Raw genomic sequence first — 21,560 nt, forward strand, 5'->3', positions numbered from 1 at the left:
TTAGACCCAGTGTAATTGCAAGTATGTTACGTCTAAAATAAATATCTTGAAGCGAATATAAGCACAATCTTCCTATACTGCAGGTGAAACAAAACCTTAAAAGAACAGGACCATTTTTTTTGGTTTGCAGTCAAGATCAATTGTTTCTTTCTCAGAAAAGATGTATTTAAAAACATCCATCGATTTTTTGCTACCCTAGCCCTGGGCTCATGCCTCCTTCATGCTGATACCCCCGCGCCCCCCCCCCCCCCCCCAGCTAGACTGGCTGCTCAGCCAGGGACCCATTCTCTGAAATCCTCTGAAACCTGCTTAACTCCTCTATATAAAAACTACACATTCAGTCTGAAGTTGTCTGCCATAAAATATCTCAAGAGGGAAGAGAAAGTGTAAGGGGATAATGAAACAAAATTAATAACTGCTGATAAATATCAATAACTGTTAAACTTGGGCGATGGGTACATGGGGGACACATTGTATTATTCTTTCTACTTTTGTGTATTTTGAAAACTTCCATAATAAGAGCTTAAGCAACAATAACAAAGATGACATGTCTGGTCACTTTCCACAGGGGACTGCTTAATGCCCAGTGGCAATGAATGCGTGAAAAGTAAGTAACACCGGGACTTGCCTGGTGGCGCAGTGGTTAAGAATCCGCCCGCCAATGAAGGGAACATGGGTTCAAGCCCTGGTCCCGTAAGATGCCACATGCCACGGAGCAACTAACTCCGTGCCACAACTACTGAGCCTGCACTCTAGAACCCACGAGCCACAACTACTGAGCCCGCATGCCACAACTACTGCAGCCCCTGTGCCTAGAGCCCATGCTCCGCAACAAGAAGCCACAGCAATGAGAAGCCCACGCACCACAACGAAGAGTAGCCCCCGCTCGCCGCAACTAGAGAAAGCCCGCGTGCAGCAACGAAGACCCAACGCCGCCAAAAATAAATAAATTTTTTAAAGTAATTAACACCTTCTAATGAGCTACACACGCTAACTTGCCCCTTAATACCTTTAACTGTGACCAGTAAGGACCCTGAGAGCCTTTGGGAGTGACTCGAATGTGAGGAGTATCGGAGAGTGTAGTGGGGAAAGACTGGGGAAAAGCAAATTTCAGGAGAGGGCTTAAATTAAACCATGATACGTAGGTCTTGAACTGATTCTGAGTGTGCCCTGAAAGATTTATCTAGTATGTCCATTTTGAAGAAAAACGGGAACTATCTTGCATTTCAATGACTGAAACAGCTATGACATTTCACGCCTAAGCATCTTTTTCGTGACCCGACCCGAGTGGTGACAAGGCCTGCCTGATGCCTGCAGCGGGGCTGGCAGGTGGGGCGGAGGGGCCTGGCAGGCCGTCCTCGGCAGCTCACCCCTCACTGCTGATCATCCAAGCCAGCCTGCTCGGTGCCAGGAGAGGAGCTTCGCTTTGGCAGAGCGTCTGAAAATGTCAAAGTTATTCTTGTCTGAAACTCTTCTTGCCTTTTACATTTTAATTACTCTAAATTTTGGCAAGTATCTGAACATGGTAAAGAGTTTTGTTCTGTTATTTTGGCACTTGCTGAAGCCGATGCCCATTTCTAGTAATTCTGTTTAGATTTCCTCAATAAAGATTAAATGTAAATAATGTGGGCAGTTTAAGTGAATTTAATGGTTCTAAAAAGTACGTGGGGTCAGCCTTACATAGACTGAAGTTCTTGGTTCATTTGCAGAACATGAGGGCAATGCCTTGTGGCTCAGCTTACATCCTTATAAAAATTACGCTAAGACCAGGACCAGTCTCAGACGTTTTGTGACCAAGCTTGTTTCTGGGTTAAAGCCTCCCAGCCCTCCTCCTGTCTCCCCTTGGGCTGCACCCTGGCTCAACCTGCCCCACTTCGTCTTCCTTAACCGCCGCCTACCTTTTCTAATCCCATGCCCCTGCAACCCAAGTGGAACATTTTGCTACATGTCTCTTATCAACATTAGAAACCTCAGACGATTCCAAATCTTTTAGTATTTTGGGTGGTTTAAAGAAAAATGCATTACTCTTTAATAAATAAATTCCTAAAAGAATTTGGGGCATTTTTATAGCAATTTAAGGTTGATTTAGGATTATTTTATCTCGCCTGAGGGACCCAACTGGCCCAATTCTAGAATACCGGGCCAGGAAACTTATTACAGGGGACATTGTGAGAAGGAAACAATCCCAGCTTCTGGGCACTGAATGAGACCAGGCTGCAGGTGTTGAAGGAAGGTCAGTCCAGCAGGCTTGACACTGCACACAAAAATGTCACAATAAATAGGTGTAGTTCACACACACGCGGTCCCACAGGGAGAGAGGCTCGCCATAAAGTGGCAGGAGTGGTATGTGCAGACAGAACATGGCAAGAGGGAACCTGCGAGCAGGAACTAAACTTAGCTGTCGATCACTAGGGAGGTGGCACAGGGAAGAACGCCTGCAAGGTAGTAGGGCTTCATTTCTCCTAAGAAAGACAGGGCAACAGCTTGGCAAAGCAGGTCTGAGAGGAATTTTGTGCACAAATAATGAAGACAAGGATCCACTTAATCCAACCGCAAGGTCTTAAAACCAGCCTAGTCATCGCTCCTGAGAGTCAAGGCCAATGCCCAGTAACAGCAGCTCCAATACTGTAACAGTTCCCTGTTGCTGCGTGAGACATTACCGCAAACCCCGTGGCTTAAAACAACAAACACTACCCACAGCTTCCTTGGGTCCGGAGTCGGTACTGGGTAGCTGGGTCCTCTGTTCAGGGTCTCACCAGGCTGAAATCAAGGTGTCAGCTGGAGCTGGGATCTCATCTGAGGCTCAGAATCTGCTTCCAATCTCATTCATGTGGTTCACAGAATTCAGAGGCTTGTGGTTTTAAGAAGACTGAGGTTCTTGTTTTTTCGTTGGCTGTCAGCAGGGGACCACTTTCAGCTCCTGAAAGCTGCCTTCAGGACCTAGCCAATGGCACTTTCACAACAGAGCATCTTACTTCTTCAAATCCAGCAGGAGAACCTTCCTCCAGTTGGCCACAGTGGATTCTTACAAAGGTAACTTGAGCCCCAGAATGACTATTCCTTCATCGCTGCCATATAATGTAACCTAATCAAGGGAATGACTATCTCATCATATTCACATGCACACCAGGGAGAGGGAATCTCGGGGGCCATTGTGGAGTTCTGCTGGATGATTCAAAACTAAGCCTACGTTTGTTGAGTGTTTATTAAATGCCCAGCACCATGCTGCAATTGGGGGTACAAAACTGAATGAAATAAATCAGGAATATAAGACAGATAGGGAAGCCCACAGACTAATGGAGGACGCAGAATTGAAAATTAATTCTAAAACAAGTTAGTATGTCTGTGATAGTTGAATGTGGAAATGACACAGAAAAGATAGTCAAGGAAGTGAGGTATAGCTTGATAGGTGTTTTCTAGGCAGACAGTAAAGAAGAGGGCATTTCAGGCAGAAGGCATGTTTATCCACCAACACATGGAGGTGATGAAAAGCCTGTCTAAGAGGCTGTGAGTAGTGGGGCTTGACTGGGAAGGAGGGGCCTGAACAGATGTAAAGGGGCAGAACAGGAAGGACACAGAACTTAAGACTTCATCAGGGCAGGAACCACCAAGGAACGTGTGAAGGGATATGAGTACATTAAGGTCACAGAGACCAAGTTATACAAAGATAAAAAATTGATGCCACAAAAATAAGAAAAATTTCAACATAAACAAGCACAAGTGAAAAGCAAAAGTCTCATACAAACTGATAACAAAACACCAATATCCAACAGAAAATGAGCAAAAGAAAAAGCAATTAATAGAAGATACAAAAGGCTGATAAACAGAGAAGAGTGTTTAACATCACTTGTGATTAAGAAAGTGAAGATTCAAATAGTGAAACATCATTTTCACTACGAAATTGTTAGGATAACAAATACAAAAAACATGTATATTTACTTAGATTATTGAAGGACAATACATCAAAGGGTAATAAGCAGGTGTAGAGGTTTTTTTTTTTTTTAAGGGAAGAGCTGGATCTTATAGCTACTTTATTTATTTATTTATTTATTTGGCTGTGTTGGGTCTTTGTTTCTGCGCGAGGGCTTTCTCCAGTTGCGGCAAGCGGGGGCCACTCTTCATCGCGGTGCGCGGGCCTCTCACTATCGCGGCCTCTCCCGTTGCAGAGCACAGGCTCCAGACGCGCAGGCTCAGTAGTTGTGGTGCACGGGCTTAGCTGCTCCGCGGCATGTGGGATCTTCCCAGACCAGGGCTCGAACCCGTGTCCCCTGCATTAGCAGGCAGATTCTCAACCACTGTGCCACCAGGGAAGCCCAGGTGTAGAGGTTTTATACACAATTTTTGTTTTCTTCTTTATACTGTTTTCTAAATTTCCCCAGTGAACTTGTACAAATCCTTAAAATAGTACCTAATATATTCATTTATTTCAAGAAAGAGAGCATCTAATGAGAAACCGCAGTGCCTGTCCACCCAACTCGCCTCCAGAGGCAACTCCTTTCAGCTCTTCTAGTATGCACTGCTCCAGGGGGTTTACATGTATTCATTCACTCATTTAATCTTCTCAACTGTCCTATGAGGTGGAACTAGTATTATCTCCAATTTACACATAAGGATACTGAAGCACAGAGAAGTTAAATAACTTACCCAAGGTCACATAAGCTAGTAAGTAGTGGAGCTGGGATTTGAACCCAAGTAATCTGGCTCCAGAGTTAAAGATTTTCTGCTGTTACTGTGGCCTTACCAAACTATAATGCATTACTGAACTCACATTTAAAATGTCACTATTACCTAGCACATGGCAATAAAATCATTAAAAAAAAAAGTTGTTTTATTTACATTTGTATCTTATAAGCAACTGATTAACTTAAACTGAAACATGATAAATAAAAGTTTGCAGCTCTAATCATCACTTAAATACCCCAATACATTTAAATTAAAATTAATGTGCTAATATTTCCTCTTTCCTGATTTATAGCAGCATATTTTCTTCCAAAGCTATCATATATATTTTTAAACACATTATAGAAATTAGATGACTTAAAGGATATACAGAAAGAAAATAATCAAAAATAAGTTAATTCAGATGTACACAATCAGAAAAAGATACTGAAGTTAACGAATATGTGGCTTAAAAATCAATACAGCGTCCTTTTCGTTCCCAATCTCCGTATCGGGTAGGTTCTGGGCCCCTGGGTCCACCTCTTTCTTTGGTAACAGGATTAACATCATCTGGAAATTCTGAAGAAAGACAGAGATGTAAAAAAAAAGCAGTCAGTGGAGATGGGAAAAGCATTATGGTCAATTCTGCAGATGAGGTTGCAGAGCTGACAGTTAACAGGATGCATGCTACTGAAGAGGCTACTACTATGCAGTCCTTAAACAAACTCTCCCCAGAGAGCGGTTCCTCTCCCCAGTCTGAGAAATCACCTTAGCATCCAATCTTCATATCCAATCTACTTTATTTCCGGCATTAGTGACAGAATTCTCAGAGGACTCTCAGGCCCTCATCTGAGGAGTGGCTGGGTTAGAACAGAAGGAAAGGGGTGCAGAGAATACAGAGTACAAATCCACAGGGTTTGGAAGGTTTTGAAACAAGATTACTTTGAAGATTACTTTGATTCAATGCCTTATTTTTCTTAACAGTGAAGTGGAGACAACAATCATACCTGCCTTACTATCTTGAGAAATAAAAAAAGAAATGCATGTAAAAGGTCTAGCACAGTGCCAGGTACATAAGAATGCTCAATTAATTTTAGCTATGAGTATAAATTTTCCTCATCATACGGTTTTGGCTTCAGCAACTGGTTCCCTGAAACTGCCATTTATGGGCATAACAGCTGTTATTATTGTTAATAATAACAGTGTATGTATGTTCATAATAGGAATATCTGTTTTGAGTCAGGCCCAATTCTGAGGACTTTATACATATTAATTCATTTAACCCTCATAATAATCCTTTGGGATAGGAACAATTATTGTTTCCATTTTTTTTTTAATTTATTTATTTATTTTGGCTGTGTTGGGTCTTCGTTTCTGTGCGAGGGCTTTCTCTAGTTGTGGCAAGTGGGGGCCACTCTTCATCGCAGTGCGCGGGCCTCTCACTGTCGCGGCCTCTCCCATTGCAGAGCACAGGCTCCAGACGCGCAGGCTCAGTAGTTGTGGCTCACGGGCTTAGTTGCTCCGCGGCATGTGGGATCTTCCCAGACCAGGGCTCGAACCCGTGTCCCCTGCATTAGCAGGCAGATTCTCAACCACTGCGCCACCAGGGAAGCCCTTGTTTCCATTTTATAGGTGAGGAAGATGAGACTAAGTGATGAAACTGAGTTTGAATTCACACATTCTGGCTGCAGTCTTGCTCTTAGCACATACACTGTACTGATCTGTACACATGAAGATCAGGAGAGGAACCAGCTATTAGAAAGAATTCCAATTCTTAAACAATGTCTAATCACTCATTCATTTTCTTTGAAGTATAGGTGATTTACAATATTGTATTAGTTTCAGGTGTACAGCATAGTGATTCAGTTATTTTTACAGATTATACTCCAGTAAAAGTTATTACAAGATAAAGGCAATAATTCCCTGTGCTAGATATCATTGTTGCCTCTCCAATTTATACACAGTAGTTTGTATCTCTTAATCCCATACCCCTATCTTGGCCCCCCCCTTCCCTCTCCCCACTGGGAACCACTAGTTAGTTTTCTATACTGTGAGTCTGTTACTGTTTTGCTATATACACTGTTCGTTTTATTTTTTAGGTTCCACATGTAAGTGATGAGTATTTGTCTTTCTCTGATTTTTTCACTAAGCATAATATTCTCGAGGTCCATCCACGTTGTTGCAAATGGCAGATTTCATTCTTTTTAATGGCTGAGTAATATTCCATTTTGTGTGTGTTTGTGTGTGTGTATCTTCTTTATCCATTCATCTGCTGGTCACTTGCTTCCATATCTTGGCTATTGTAAACAATACTGCTATGAACGCTGGGGCGCACGTATCTCTTCAAATTAGTGTTTTCATTTTCTTTGGATATATACATAGTAGTGGAATTGCTGGGTCATATGGTAGTTCTATTTTCAGTTTTCTGAGGAACCTCCATAATGTTTTCTATATTAGATGCACCAATTTACACTCCCACCAACAGTGTAGGAGGGTTCCCTTTTCTCCACACCCTCTCTAGCATTTATTATTTGTTGACTTTTTGATGATGGCCATTCTGACCAGTCTGAGGTGGTAACCCATTGTAGTTCTGATTTGAAATTCTCTAATAATTAGTGATGTTGAGCATTTTTTCATGTGCCTGTTGGCCATCTGTATGTCTTCTTTGGAAAAATGTCTATTCAGGTCCTCTGCCCATTTTCTGATTGGATTGTTTTTTTATATTGAGTTGTATGAGCTGTTTATATATTTTGGATATTAACCCTGTGTTGGCCGTATCGTTTGCAAATATTTTCTCTCATTCACAGGTTGTCTTTTCATTTTGTCCACGGTTCCTTAGCTGTGCAAAAGTTTTTAAGTTTAATTAGGTCCCATCTGTTTATTTCTTTTGCCTTAGGAGACAGATCCAAAAAATATTGCTACAATTTATGTCAAAGAGTGTTCTGCCTATGTTCTCTTCTATGAGTTTTATGGCTTCAGGTCTTACATTTAGATATTTAGTCCATTGAGTTTATTTTTGTATATGGTGTGAGGAAATGTTCTAATCTCATTCTTTTTTTTTTATTTATTATTTTTGCCTGTGTTGGGTCTTCGGTGCTGCGCGCAAGCTTTCTCTAGTTGCGGCGAACAGGGGCCACTCTTTGTTGTGGTGCGCGGGCTTCTCATTGCGGTGGCTTCTCTTGTGGATCGTGGGCTCTAGGCGCACAGGCTCAGTAGCTGTGGCTCGTGGGCTTAGTTGCTCTGCAGCATATGGGATCCTCCCGGACCAGGGCTCGAACCCGTGTCCCCTGCATTGGCAGGCGGATTCTTAACCACTGCGCCACCAGGGAAGCCCCTAATCTCATTCTTTTACATGTAGCTGTCCAGTTTTCCCAGCACAGCTTATTGAAGAGATTGTCTTCTTCCATTGTATGTTCTTACCTCCTTTGTTGTAGATTAACTGACCAAAGGTTCATGGGTTTATTTCTGGGATCTCTATTCTGTTCCATTAATCTATGTGTATGTTTCTGTGCTGGTACCATGCTGTTTTGATTACTGTAGCTTTGTAGTATAGTCTGAAGTTTGGGCGCTTGACACCTCCAGATTTGTTCTTTTTCCTCCAGACTGTTTTGGCAATTTGGGGCCTTTTGTGGTTCTATATGAATGTTAGGATTATTTGTTCTAGTTTTGTGAAAAATGTCATGAGTATTTTGATAGGGATTGCATTTAATCTGTACATTGCTTTTAGTATGGCCATTTTAACAATATTAACTCTTCCAATCCAAGAGCACAGGATATCCTTCCATTTCTTTTATCAATTCTTCAATTTCCTTCATCATTGTTTCATAGTTTTCAGAGTATAGGTCTTTCACCTTTAAGTTTTAGGTATTATATTCTTTTTGGTGTGATTTTAATGGGGATTGTTTTTTTTACTTTATGTTTCTGATAGTTCATTATTAGTGTATGTAAAGGAAACATTTCTGTATATTAATCTTGTATTATGCAATTTTACAGAATTCATTTATTAGTGCTAATAGTTTTTTGGTGGAGACGTTAGGGTTTTCTATATATAGTGTCATGCATCTGCAAATAGTGACAGTTTTACTTCTTCCCTTCACATTTGCATACCTATTTATCTTCCTTGTCTGATTGCTGTGGCTAGAACTTCCAATACTATGTTAAATAGAAGGGGCAAAAAGTGGGCATCCCTGTCTTGTTCCTGAGTTAGAAGAAAGGCTTTCAACTTTTACTGTTGAATATGATGTTAGCTGTGGATTTGTCATAAATAGCCTTTATTATGTTGAGATATGTTCCCTCTATACCCACTTCGGTGAGAGTTTTATAATGAATGGATAATGAATTTTGTCAGATGGTTTTTCTGCATCTATTGAGATGATCACTTGGTTTTTATCCTTCCTTTTGTTAATGTGGTGTATCACATTAATTGATTTGCAAATACTGAACAATCTTTGTGTCCCTGGAATAAATCCAAATTGATCATCGTATATAATCCTTTTAATATATTTTTGGATTCAGTTTGCTAATATTCTGTTGAGGATTTTAGAATCTATATTCATCAATGATATTGACCTGTAATTTTCTTTTTTTATAGTATATTTGTGTGGTTTTGGTATCAGGGTAATTATTGGTGGCCTTGTAAAATGAGTTTGAGAGTGTTCTGTCCTCTTCAATTTTTTGGAATAGTTTGAGACGGTTAGGTATTAGCTCTTTATATGTTTGGTAGAATTCTCCTTTGAAGCTGTCTGGTCCTGGACTTTTGTTTGCTGGGAGTTTTTAAATTACAGATTCAATTTTACTACTAGTGATCAGTCTGTTCAAGTTGTCTACTTCTTCTTGATTCAGTCTTGACAGGTTGTATGTTTCCAGAAATTTATCCATTTCTTCTAGGTTGTCCAATTCATTGACATATAACTGTTAGTAGTGTTCTCTTATGATTTTTTGTATCTCTGTGGTTTTTGTTGTTACTTCTCCTCTTTCATTTCTTATTTTATTTGGGTCTTCTCTCTTTTCTTCTCAGTGATCCTTGCTAAATGTTTACCAATTTTGTTCATCTTTTCAAAAAAACCAGCCCTTGGTTTCATTGATCTTTTCTATTGTTTTGTTGATTTCTATTTTATTTCCCCTCTGATCTTTATTTCCTTCCTATTGCTGACTTTGGGCTTTGTTCTTCTTTTTCTAATCCTTCTAAGTGGCAGGTTAGGTTGTTAATTTTTCTTTCTTGAGAAAGGCCTGTACTGCTATAAACTTGCTTCTTAGAACTACTTTTGCTGCACCCCATAGATTTTGGAGTGTTGCATTTCCATTTTCTTTGGTCTTGAGGTATTTTCTGATTTCCTCTTTGATTTCTTCATTCACCCATTGGTTTTTTAGTAGCATGTTGTTTTAGTCTCTAAGTATTTGTACATTTCCCATTTTTCTTCCTGTAATTGATTTCTAGTTTCATACTGCTACGGTCAGAAAAAATGCTTGATATACTTTCTATCTTCTCACATTTTTTGAGACTTGTTTTACGGCCTAGCATGTGATCTATCCTGGAGAATGTTCCATGTACACTTGAATATAATGTATATTCTGCTGTTTTTGGATGTAATGTTCTGTACATATCTGTTAAGTCCAAGAGGTCTGTTGTGTCATTTAAGACCAGTGTTGCCTTATTGATTTTCTGTCTGGATGATTTGCCCATTAATGTAAGTGTGGTGTTAAAGTGCCCTACTATTATTGTGAATTTCTCCCTTTTTGTCTGTTAGTATTTGCTTTATATATTTAGGTGCTCCTGTATCAAGTATTTATGTTAATGATAACATCCTCTTCTTGTATTGATCCCTTTATCATTATATAATGCCCTTCTCTGTCTTCTGTTATAGTCTTTGTTTAAAGTCTACTTTATCTGATATGAGTATTGCTACCCCCACTTTCTTGTCATTTCTGTTTGCATGAAATAAATTTTTCCATCCCCTCACTTTGTCTGTGTCTTTAGCTCTGAAGTGAGTCTCTTGTAGGCAGCAAATAGAACGGCCTCATCACCCTATGTCTTTTGATTCGAATATTTAGTCCTTTGACATCTAAAGTAATTATTTTTTTTTATATGGCCTTTATTATGTTGAGGTAGGTTCCCTCTATGCCCACTTTCTGGAGAGTTTTTATCATAAATCGGTGTTGAATTTTGTCAAAAGCTTTTTCTGCATCAATTGAGATGATCTATGGTTTTTCTTCTTCAATTTGTTAATATGGTGTATCACATTGATTGATTTGCGTATATTGAAGAATCCTTGCATCCCTGGGATAAATCCCACTTGATCATGGTGTATGATCCTTTTAATGTGTTGTTGGATTCTGTTCGCTAGTATTTTGTTGAGGATTTTTGCATCTATATTCATCAGTGATATAATCTGTAATTTTCTTTCTTTGTAGTGTCTTTGTCTGGTTTTGGTATCAGGGTGATGGTGGCCTGATAGAATGAGTTTGGGAGTGTTCCTTCCTCTGCAATTCTTTGGAAGAGTTTGAGAAGGATAGGTGTTAGCTATTCTCTAAATGTTTGATAGAATTCACCTGTGAAGCCATCTGGTCCTGGACTTTTGTTTGTTGGAAGATTTTTAATCACAGTTTCAATTTCATTGCTTGTGATTGGTCTGTTCATATTTTCTGTTTCTTCCTGGTTTAGTCTTGGAAGGTTATACCTTTCTAAGAATTTGTCCATTTCTTCCAGGTTGTCCATTTTATTGGCATAAAGTTGCTTGTAGTAGTCTCTTAGGATGCTTTGTATTTCTGCAGTGTCTGTTGTAACTTCTCCTTTTTCATTTCTGATTTTATTGATTTGAGTCCTCTCCCTCTTTTTCTTGATGAGTCTGGCTAATGGCGTATCAATTTTGTTTATCTTCTCAAAGAACCAGCTTTTAGTTTTATTGATCTTTGCTATTGTTTTCTTTGTTTCTATTTCATTTATTTCTGCTCTGATCTTCATGATTTCTTTCCTTCTGCTAACTCTGGGTTTTGTTTGTTCTTCTTTCTCTAGTTTCTTTAGGTGTAAGGTTAGACTGTTTACTTGAGATTTTTCTTGTTTCTTGAGATAGGCTTGTATAGCTATAAACTTCCCTCTTAGAACTGCTTTTGCTGCATCCCATAGGTTTTGGGTCGTCGTGTTTTCATTGTCATTTGTCTCTAGGTATTTTTTTATTTCCTCTTTGATTTCTTCAGTGATCTCTTGGTTATTTAGTAACGTATTGTTTAGCCTCCATGTGTTTGTCTTTTTTACGTTTTTTCCCTGTAATTCATTTCTAATCTCATAGCATTGTGGTCAGAAAAGATGCTTGATATGATTTCAATTTTCTTAAATTTACTGAGGCTTGATTTGTGACCCAAGATGTGATCTATCCTGGAGAATGTTCCGTGCGCACTTGAGAAGAACGTGTAATCTGTTGTTTTTGGATGGAATGTCCTATAAATATCAATTAAATCTATCTGGTCTATTGTGTCATTTAAAGCTTCTGTTTCCTTATTTATTTTCATTTTGGATGATCTGTCCATTGGTGTAAGTGAGGTGTTAAAGTCCCCCACTATTACTGTGTTACTGTCAATTTCCTCTTTTATGGCTGTTAGCAGTTGCCTTATGTATTGAGGTGCTCCTATGTTGGGTGCATATATATTTATAATTGTTATATCTTCTTCTTGGATTGATCCCTTGATCATTATGTAGTGTCCTTCTTTGTCTCTTGTAACATTCTTTACTTTAAAGTCTATTTTATCTGATATGAGTATAGCTACTCCAGCTTTCTTTTGATTTCCATTTGCATAGAATATCTTTTTCCATCCCCGCACTTTCAGTCTGTATGTGTCCCTAGGTCTAAAGTGGGTCTCTTGTAGACAGCATATATATGGGTCTTGTTTTTGTATCCATTCAGCAAGCCTGTGTCTTTTGGTTGGAGCATTTAATCCATTCACATTTAAGGTAATTATCGATATGTATGTTCCTATGACCATTTTCTTAATTGTTTTGGGTTTGTTTTTGTAGGTCCTTTTCTTCTCTTGTGTTTCCCACTTAGAGAAGTTCCTTTAGCATTTGTTGTAGAGCTGGTTTGGTGGTGCTGAATTCTCTTAGCTTTTGCTTGTCTGCAAAGATTTTGATTTCTCCATCAAATCTAAATGAGATCCTTGTCGGGTAGAGTAATCTTGGTTGTAGGTTCTTCCCTTTCATCACTTTAAGTATATCATGCCACTCCCTTCTGGCTTGTAGAGTTTCTGCTGAGAAATCAGCTGTTAACCTTATGGGAGTTCCCTTGTATGTTATTTGTTGTTTTTCCCTTGCTGCTTTCAATAATTTTTCTTTGTCTTTAATTTTTGCCATTTTGATTACTATGTGTCTCGGCGTGTTTCTCCTTGGGTTTATCCTGTATGGGACTCTCTGCGCTTCCTGGACTTGGGTGGCTATTTCCTTTCCCATGTTAGGGAAGTTTTTGACTATAATCTCTTCAAATATTTTCTCTGGCCCTTTCTCTCTCTCGTCTCCTTCTGGGACCCCTATAATGTGAATGTTGTTGCGTTTAATGTTGTCCCAGAGGTCTCTTAGGCTGTCTTCATTTCTTCTCATTCTTTTTTCTTTAGTCTGTTCCACAGCAGTGAATTCCACCATTCTGTCTTCCAGGTCACTTATCCATTCTTCTGCCTCAGTTATTCTGCTATTGATTCCTTCTAGTGTAGTTTTCATTTCAGTTATTGTATTGGTGATCTCTGTTTGTTTGTTCTTTAATTCTTCTAGGTCTTTGTTAATCATTTCTTGCATCTTCTCAATCTTTGCCTCCATTCTTATTCCGAGGTCCTGGATCATCTTCACTATCATTATTCTGAATTCTTTTTCTGGAAGGTTGCCTATCTCCACTTCATTTAGTTGTTTTTCTGGGGTTTTTTCTTGTTCCTTCATCTGATATATAGCCCTCTGCCTTTTCATCTTGTCTATCTTTCTGTAACTGTGGGTTTTGGTCCACAGGCTGCAGGACTGTAGTTTTTCTTGCTTCTGCTGTCTGTCCTCTGGTGGTTGAGGCTATCTAAGAGGCTTGATGGGAGGCTCTGGTGGTGGGTAGAGCTGACTGTTGCTGTCTAAAGTAATTATTGATAGGTATGTACTTAATGCCATTTTATTATATGTTTCCTGGTTGTTTTTCTAGTTCTTTGTTCATTTCTTCTCTTGTGGTTTGATGATTTTCTTTAGTAGTATGCTTGTATTCTTTTTAGTTTTATCTACTGTAGTTTTGATTTGTGATTACCATGGGATTCATATATGTTGACGTTTAACTATATCTACTTGTTTTGAACTGATAGTCGTTTAAGTTCAGATGCATTTGAAAAGATCTACGTTTTTTACGCCCCTCCCCTACATTGTTTTTGATGTCATAGTTTAGATCTTCATGTTTATCTCTTAACTATTTATTGTAGTTATAGTTGCTTCTACGATTTTTTTTTTAAGTTCATCTCTTTCTTTTTAATTCCTTGCCAAATAGTCAGTAATAACCAACAGATATTATTAAGGTTCTGTTTTCCAGCCCTTCCCTTACAGCTACAAGTTCATTAGGTATGTGGGGTCTATGTCCCAGGTCACTGCAGGCAACAGTTAACCAAATGCTATTACAATTTTTTGTTTTTAATCTTTGTACTGGCTTATTTAAGTGGTTGATCTTCAGTCCTTACTATATATTTGCCTTTCCTATCAGGATTTCCCCTTTCCTACAGCTTACTTCTTTTCCACTCAGAGAAGTCCCTTCAACATTTCTTTTAGGGTAAGTTTAGTATTGATGAACTCTTTGCTTTTGCTTATCTGAGACGCCCTTTATCACTCCTTCTATTTTAAATTTATTTATTTATTTATTTTTGACTGTGTTGGGTCTTCGTTTCTGTGCGAGGGCTTTCTCTAGTTGTGGCAAGCGGGGGCCACTCTTCATCACGGTGCGCGGGCCTCTCACCATCGCGGCCTCTCTTGTTGCGGAGCACAGGCTCCAGACGCGCAGGCTCAGTAATTGTGGCTCACGGGCCCAGTTGCTCCGCGGCACGTGGGATCTTCCCAGACCAGGGCTCGAACCCGTGTCCCCTGCATTGGCAGGCAGATTCTCAACCACTGCGCCACCGGGGAAGCCCACTCCTTCTATTTTAACGATAATCTTGCTGAGTAGAGTACCCTAGGTTGCAGGTTTTCCCTTTCGGGACTTTGAATATATCATGCTGCTCCCTTCTGGCCTGTAAAGTGTCTGCAGAGAAATCAGGTGACAGACTTATAGGGATTCCCTTGTGTATGACGCTTTGTTTTTCTCTTGCTGCCTTCAGAATTCTAACTTTTGCCATTTTAATAATGATATGTCTTGGTGTGCATCTGTTTGAGTTCATCTTGTTTGGACCCTCTTCCTGTACCTGTATCTGTTCCTTTCTTCAGACTGTGGAAGTTTTCAGTCACAATTTCCTCAAATACATTTTCAATTCCCTTCTCTCTCTCCTCCTTCTGGGCCCCTTATATGTTATCCCAGAGATCTCTTAGACTGTTTTCATTTTTAAAAACTGCCTTTCTTTTTGCTGTTCTGATGGGGTGATGTGCATTATTCTATCTTCCAGATCACTTATGTGTTCTTCTGTGTCACTTAGCCAGCTATTCATTCCTTCTAGTGTGTTTTTTACTTCAACTATTGAATTCTTTATTTCTGATTGGGTCTTTTTTATATTTTCTAGTTCCTTGTTAAAAACATTGCTGTGTAGACGTTATTTTTTTCCCTAATTCAGTTTACATTCTTATAACCAATGCTTTGAATTCTTTATCTAGTCAACTGTTTCATTAGTAGTTTTTTCAGGGGTTTTCTATGGCTCTTTCAATTGAGAGAAGTTCCTCTGCCTTTTCATTTTGCTTAACTTTTCCTGCCTCTGTGAATTTAGGTGAAAGTTACCTTGAAGGAGTGTTCTTATGTAGGAGTGTCCCTATACAGACTGCGTGTGCCCAATGCCTTTTGTGGCAGAACTGAATTTGACATGGACGCAAATCATGTCTTTCCTCAGTGCGTGCTGACAGCTATCTCCTTGGTAGGAGGTGGGCCTGCTGGTGGAGGGGCTAGAGCTGGAGGTGGGTGTGGGGCAGGACTTCCCCTCTGCTAGGTGGCTGTCACTGCCCTATCAGGGGTGGGGTCTGATCCCAGGTTGCTGGAGCAGAAGCCCTGAGGGTCAGGCATGAGCCTGCTCTGTTCCCTTTAAGTGGGTCTCTTCCTCTCTCCTTGCCCCAGAGCAGGAAGTGCTGAAGTGAGTGGGGCCTATGTGGGCTCTCCGCTCATGTCAGCCTCAGACAGAGGTCTGAGCTGTCTCTGATTCACTGCCTGTTCAGGTGCACATATTTGTTTCCCATGCTCCACTCAGGTGCAGCCTCGGTACATGTCCACTTTGACCCTCTCAGCTGGTCGCTGCCCCCAGCCCCCGTCACCTCCATCTGGCTGTGGAGCCACACTGCAGAGCTGCGGGGGCCCGTGTGGACTCTCGGCGTGTACCAGGAGTGAGCTGTGGCAGGCCGGCTGCTGTCAGAGGTCTGGGCTGCTTCTGCTGTGCCACTTGAGCAAGTGCCGACAATGGCTGCCGCTACCCCTCCCAGGCTCCACCCTGGGACTGGGCCACCTCTGCGTCCCACGGCTGAGTCTTCTTCCTGGTAGTGGCTGCCCCAGAATGGAATGAGTGGGACCAGAGAGTTGGCTTGGCTTGGGGCTGGGGTGCATGATGAGGCAGCCGCAGGACTTGGCAGCTGCCGGAGCAGACCTCTCTCTGCACTGCCTTTGGGCCAAGCCTGCGTGCGCCCTCCTCACAAGCGGAGTCCAGGTGTCCCTCTGCCCTCCTGGTAGTCCCAGTTGCCCTCCAACCAGCCAAGGGGGCTCGTCTCCTCTGTGGAGGACGCCAGGACTAGGGCACCCAATCTGTGGTTCTCAGCACTCACTGCCCATGGTGGGTCTCCGCCATGTATTCTCCCTTTTCTTCTGAGTCCCCTCCCAGGGGCACAGGTCCTGACCTGATCACTTTTCTTCCCTTCCTACCCAATTATGTGTGGATATTTTTTTACAGTCTTGGTTGTACCAGGGTCTTTCTGCTAGTTTCCAGTGAAATTGTTCCATATGTAGATGTATTTTAATGTGTTCGTCGGGGGAGGTGAGCTCCACATCCTCCTACTCCACCATCTTTATCAATCTCTCCAAACTGCGTCTCTTTAGAAAACTAAACGAACATCACCAAAATCATGTCGGCAAAAGAAAGCAGACACGGAATTTACCTTGAAAAATTTCAAACATTTATTCATTTCAAAATTCTATCTCCACTGTGAATAAACTGTCCCCACCCTCATTATTATTCTGTTTCTAAAGGACTCCTTGCTTTGACTTCCTCTGAAAGCCTCTCTAGCGGAAGCTTTTCTTCTCCCATATCTCTGGGGCTCACTGGTGTCTCAGTCAGCTTGGGCTACCATAACAAAATACCAGAAACTGGGTGGTTTAAACAACAGAAATTAATTTTCTTACAGTTCTGGAGGCTGGGAGTCTGAGATCAGGGTGCCAGCATGGTTGGGCTCTGGTGAGGACTCTTCCTGGCTCGCAGATGGTCCCTTCTCATTGTGTCCTCACGTGGCAGGGAGAAAAAGACAGCAAGGCCTCTGCTGTCCCTTCTTATAAGAGTACTAATTCCATCATGGGGCCTCACCCTCATGACCTCACTTAAACCTAATTATCTCCCAAAGGCCTTCAACTCCAAATACCATCACACTGGGGGTTAGGACTTCAACGTATGGATTTTAGGGGCACAATTCAACCCGCAGCAGGAGGGAAGAAGGAGAGGGTCAAGATGTCCCTGCTGCTCACTGCTGCTCCCAGCCTCTCGTTCTGCCACCGCACCTCTACAGCCCTTCCTCTTCTGAATTCCAAACTTCACCTCTCCAGTGCTTTTCTCCAGTCTCGTAAGAAACTCAAAGACTCTTCTATCGTCTTGGGCAGGTAGTTTCATTTCTCTTCCCATTGTCCTTAATATCAACATCCACATTAAGAACATCACATACTGGGGCCACAAATGTCCTCAATCCTCTTCCCTAGCAATCTTTATCTCCATTTCTGCCATCCATTTGGGTTTTATTATTTCTTGCATATGTTCCTTCTCCAAATCCCATACTCTTGAGCTCTCTTCTTTCTGACCACAACCTCCTATCCATCCCTCCACCGTCCTCTTCCTCATGTGTGTTTAACCTAATCTTCACCCTCATTATATCCTGTAGTTTTCTAAAACTTTTTATTCCCACTACTTCAACCCTGAATCATGCTGAGTCTCATTCTAGACAAATGCAATATTTCTAATTCATCTCTGTTTTCTGACTCTCATGGCTCCAGCCTAACCTGCACAGAAAGCTGAATTAATATTTCTAAAACAGAATCCCACCTCCATACCACATTAAGGGAAAGAAGCCAGACACAAATGACTAGCTACTGTATGATTTAATTCAGTTAAAATCCTAAAAAATGGCAAAACTATAGTGACAGAGAAGAGATCAATGGTTGCCATGGGGATGTGAAAATGAGACTAAATATAAAGAGGCACCGCTTCCCTGGTGGCACAGTGGTTAAGAATCCGCCTGCCAAGGCAGGGGACACGGGTTCAAGTCCTGGTCCGGGAAGATCCCACATGCCACAGAGCAACTAAGCCCGTGCACCACAACTACTGAGCCTGCGCTCCAGAGCCCATGAGCCACAACTACTGAGCCCACGTGCCACAACTACTGAGGCTGCACGCCTAGAGCCCATGCTCCGCAAGAAGAGAAGCCACTGCAACGAGAAGCCTGCGCACCGCAACGAAGAGTAGCCCTTGCTCGCCGCAACTAGAGAAAGCCCGCACACAGCAATGAAGACCCAACCAGCCAAGAATGAATGAATGAATTAATGAATGAATTAATTTTTAAAAAGAGGCATGGGGAGTCTTTGAGAGATAGAACTGTGTTATACTTTGTGTTGGTTACATGACTGTACTCATTTGTTAAAATTCACTGAACTGTTCACTTAAAATGGGTGAATTTAAAAATGGGTAAATTTTATTACATGCAGATTGTACTTTAAGAAAGCCCATTATTAAACAATCTCCACCTGAGAACTTTCAGTGTTTTCCTCACTGTACACTGCAAAAAGCCCATATACTTCAGGCCCTCTCAGATTTGAAATGAATCTACTTTTCTGGCCTTATTTTCCATTAATCCACTATACACACTTTACACACTGGCTAAGTCTTGCATGTGTCAAGTTCCCAGCCTCTTTCTTTCTGATCATTCCTTTCTTTTTTGGAAACATCTCCCCACAACTCCTTATCTACTCATTACAATTTCATTGATCCTTTAAACCCCAACTCAAATGTTCTCTCTTTTGTCTACCTCTCTCTAACCTCTTTCTGTGTATCTCTCACATCATTTACCACACAATGTCCTGTTCATAGTTATGCAGGCATTTCATTTTCCTTTCCTTACTCATCTTTGCGTCAAACAGGGTGCTTAGCTGCAAACAAGCATATCATCTTAGTAACAAAAACTACTCTCTGCAAAGGTAACCTATAATTTTTTTCTTAGAATAAAGTATGTAGTAGAGTCAGGGAGACTACATTAGAAGGAAGACAACAGGGAAGAATTACAGACTTGTTAGGAGACCAACAGAACTAGAGACAGCTTGAATTTAGGCTATATTAATAGGATGGAAAAAAGGAGATGAATTTGAGAGATGATAAGAAGGTAGAACCAACAAGACTTGGTTAGTGATTGGATCCAGGACACAGGAAGAGGCAGGAGTGAAGGATTATCCCCAGATTTCAAGCTTGGATGACTTGGTAGGTGGGGTAGACTGGGAATTCAGAAGGAAGAGGATTGGGGTAGGGCTGGTGGGAGGGAATAATGAGAAAAGGATGAGTTTAGTTTTAGACGCAATAATTTGAGATGTACCTGGAATATGCAAACAAAGATGTTGCAGTTGTAGATAGGAGCAGCTCAGGAGAGAGGTCTGACTAGAGGTATAAATGTGTGAATCATCAACACATACGTGATATTTCAGATAATCTCAGGAAGATATGAGCTCTCCTAGGAATGCTTAGGGGGCTCAGGACAAAGGCTTGGCATATACATACATTTGAGAGTTAGGCAGATGCAGAGGAGCTTAAAAAAGAGCCAGGAAGAAATGATTGAAGAAATAGGATGAGAAACTGAAGAAAGCATAACCGAAACCAAAACAGAAGATTTCCAGAAGCAGTAGTTAATACTGTCAAAGCCTGTGGATAGCTCAGATAAAATGAGGATTGCAAAGCATCTGCTGGATTTGGTAATGTATCTTCAACAAAAACTTCAGTAACTTGAAAATTAAGATGGACGCCTAGCCTTGTGTCAGATAGATGATTACCTTTTGAAATATGCTTTCCTTTTTCTTTGTATTAAATATATATAGTATTTATCATTTTAACCATTTATAAGTGTACACTTCAATGGCATTAAATAGTCACAATGCTGTGTAACCATTACACCATACCCCAAACTTTTTCATCATCCCCAGTGTAAACTCTGTACCCATTAAATAAAAACTTTCCCTTTCCCCTTCCCTCTAGACCTTGATGACCTCTAATCTATCTTCTATCTCTATGAATTTGCCTACTCTGCGTACCAGATATAGGTGGAATCATATAATGTTTGTCCTTCTGTGACTGTCTTATTTCACTAAGCATAATATTTCAAGGTCCATCCACGTTGTAGCATATATCAAAATGCCATTCCTTTTTATGACTGAATAGTACTTCACTGTGTGTACATATCACACTTTGTTTATCCATTCATCCATCAGTGGACATCTAAGTTGTTTCTATCTTTTGGTTACTGTGAATGAAGCATGACTGTGCAAATATCTGTTCAAGTCTCTGTTTTCAATTATTTTGGATTTATACCTAGAAGTAGAATTGCTAGGTCACATGGTAGTTCTATATTTTACTTTTTGGGAAATTGCCAAACTGTTTTCCATAGCAGTTGCATCATTTTACATTCCCTCCAGAAACACGTGTGGTTCCAATTTCTCCACGTTGTCACAATCACTTGTTATTTTCCAGTTTTTCTTAAATTACAGACATTCGAGTTGGTGTGAAGTGGTGAGTCACCATGGTTTTGATTTGTATTTCCTTAATGATTAGTGACATTAAGCATCTTTTCAAATACGTGTTGGTCGTTTGTATATCTTCTTTGAAGAAATGTCTGAGTCCTTTGCCCATTTTTGAATTGGGTTGTTTTTGTTGTTGTTGAATTGTAGGAGTTCTTTATGTATTCTGGATATTAATTCTTTTCAAATATATGATTTACAAATATTTTCCCCCATTCTGTAGGTTATTTTTCTGACTTTCTTGATAATGTTCTCAGATGAACAAAATTTCTTAATTTTGTTGATGTCTTATTTATCTATTTTTACATTTGTTGCTTGTGCTTTTGGTGTCATATGCATGAAATCATTGTCAAATCCAGGGACATGAAGAGTCTGCCCAATTTTCTTCTAAGAGTTTTATAGTCTTCCCTCTTAAGTTTAGGTCTTTGACATATTTACAGTTAGTTTTCGAATATGGTGTAAGGTAAGGGGTCCAATTTCATTCTTTTACATGTGGATATCCAGTTTTCTCAGCACCACTTATTGAAAAGACTGTCCTTTTCCCCATTGAATGGTATTGGCAACCATGTCAAAAATCAATTAAGCATATACGTGAGTGTTTATTTCTGAGACTGCTGCTTTTGTGTGAGACATTTTAAGGAAATATTTCCTCTCAGATTTTTATGCTTAGCTAAAATCTTGGAAGAAAAATTTTACCTCTAGATTCATGGCAACTTTTTAAAAGCCTCCATCACCTTGGCTGGTTGATCTGGT

General features: G+C 40.4%; 1 protein-coding gene across 1 annotated transcript in view; it reads right to left on the minus strand.

Moving 5' to 3' along the window:
- Nucleotides 1-4,810: 4,810 nt before the first annotated feature.
- Nucleotides 4,811-21,560, minus strand: part of SDHAF4 (succinate dehydrogenase complex assembly factor 4) — a 36,395-nt gene continuing 19,645 nt past the window's right edge. The window contains exon 3 of the mRNA XM_036872138.1: nucleotides 4,811-5,238. Coding sequence (XP_036728033.1) covers nucleotides 5,129-5,238 — 110 coding nt within the window. The 3' untranslated portion in view covers nucleotides 4,811-5,128. The remainder of the gene's footprint in view (nucleotides 5,239-21,560) is intronic.

The sequence above is a fragment of the Balaenoptera musculus genome, chromosome 12 (genome assembly GCF_009873245.2).
Source record: "Balaenoptera musculus isolate JJ_BM4_2016_0621 chromosome 12, mBalMus1.pri.v3, whole genome shotgun sequence".
In the NCBI taxonomy this organism is placed as follows: domain Eukaryota; kingdom Metazoa; phylum Chordata; class Mammalia; order Artiodactyla; family Balaenopteridae; genus Balaenoptera; species Balaenoptera musculus.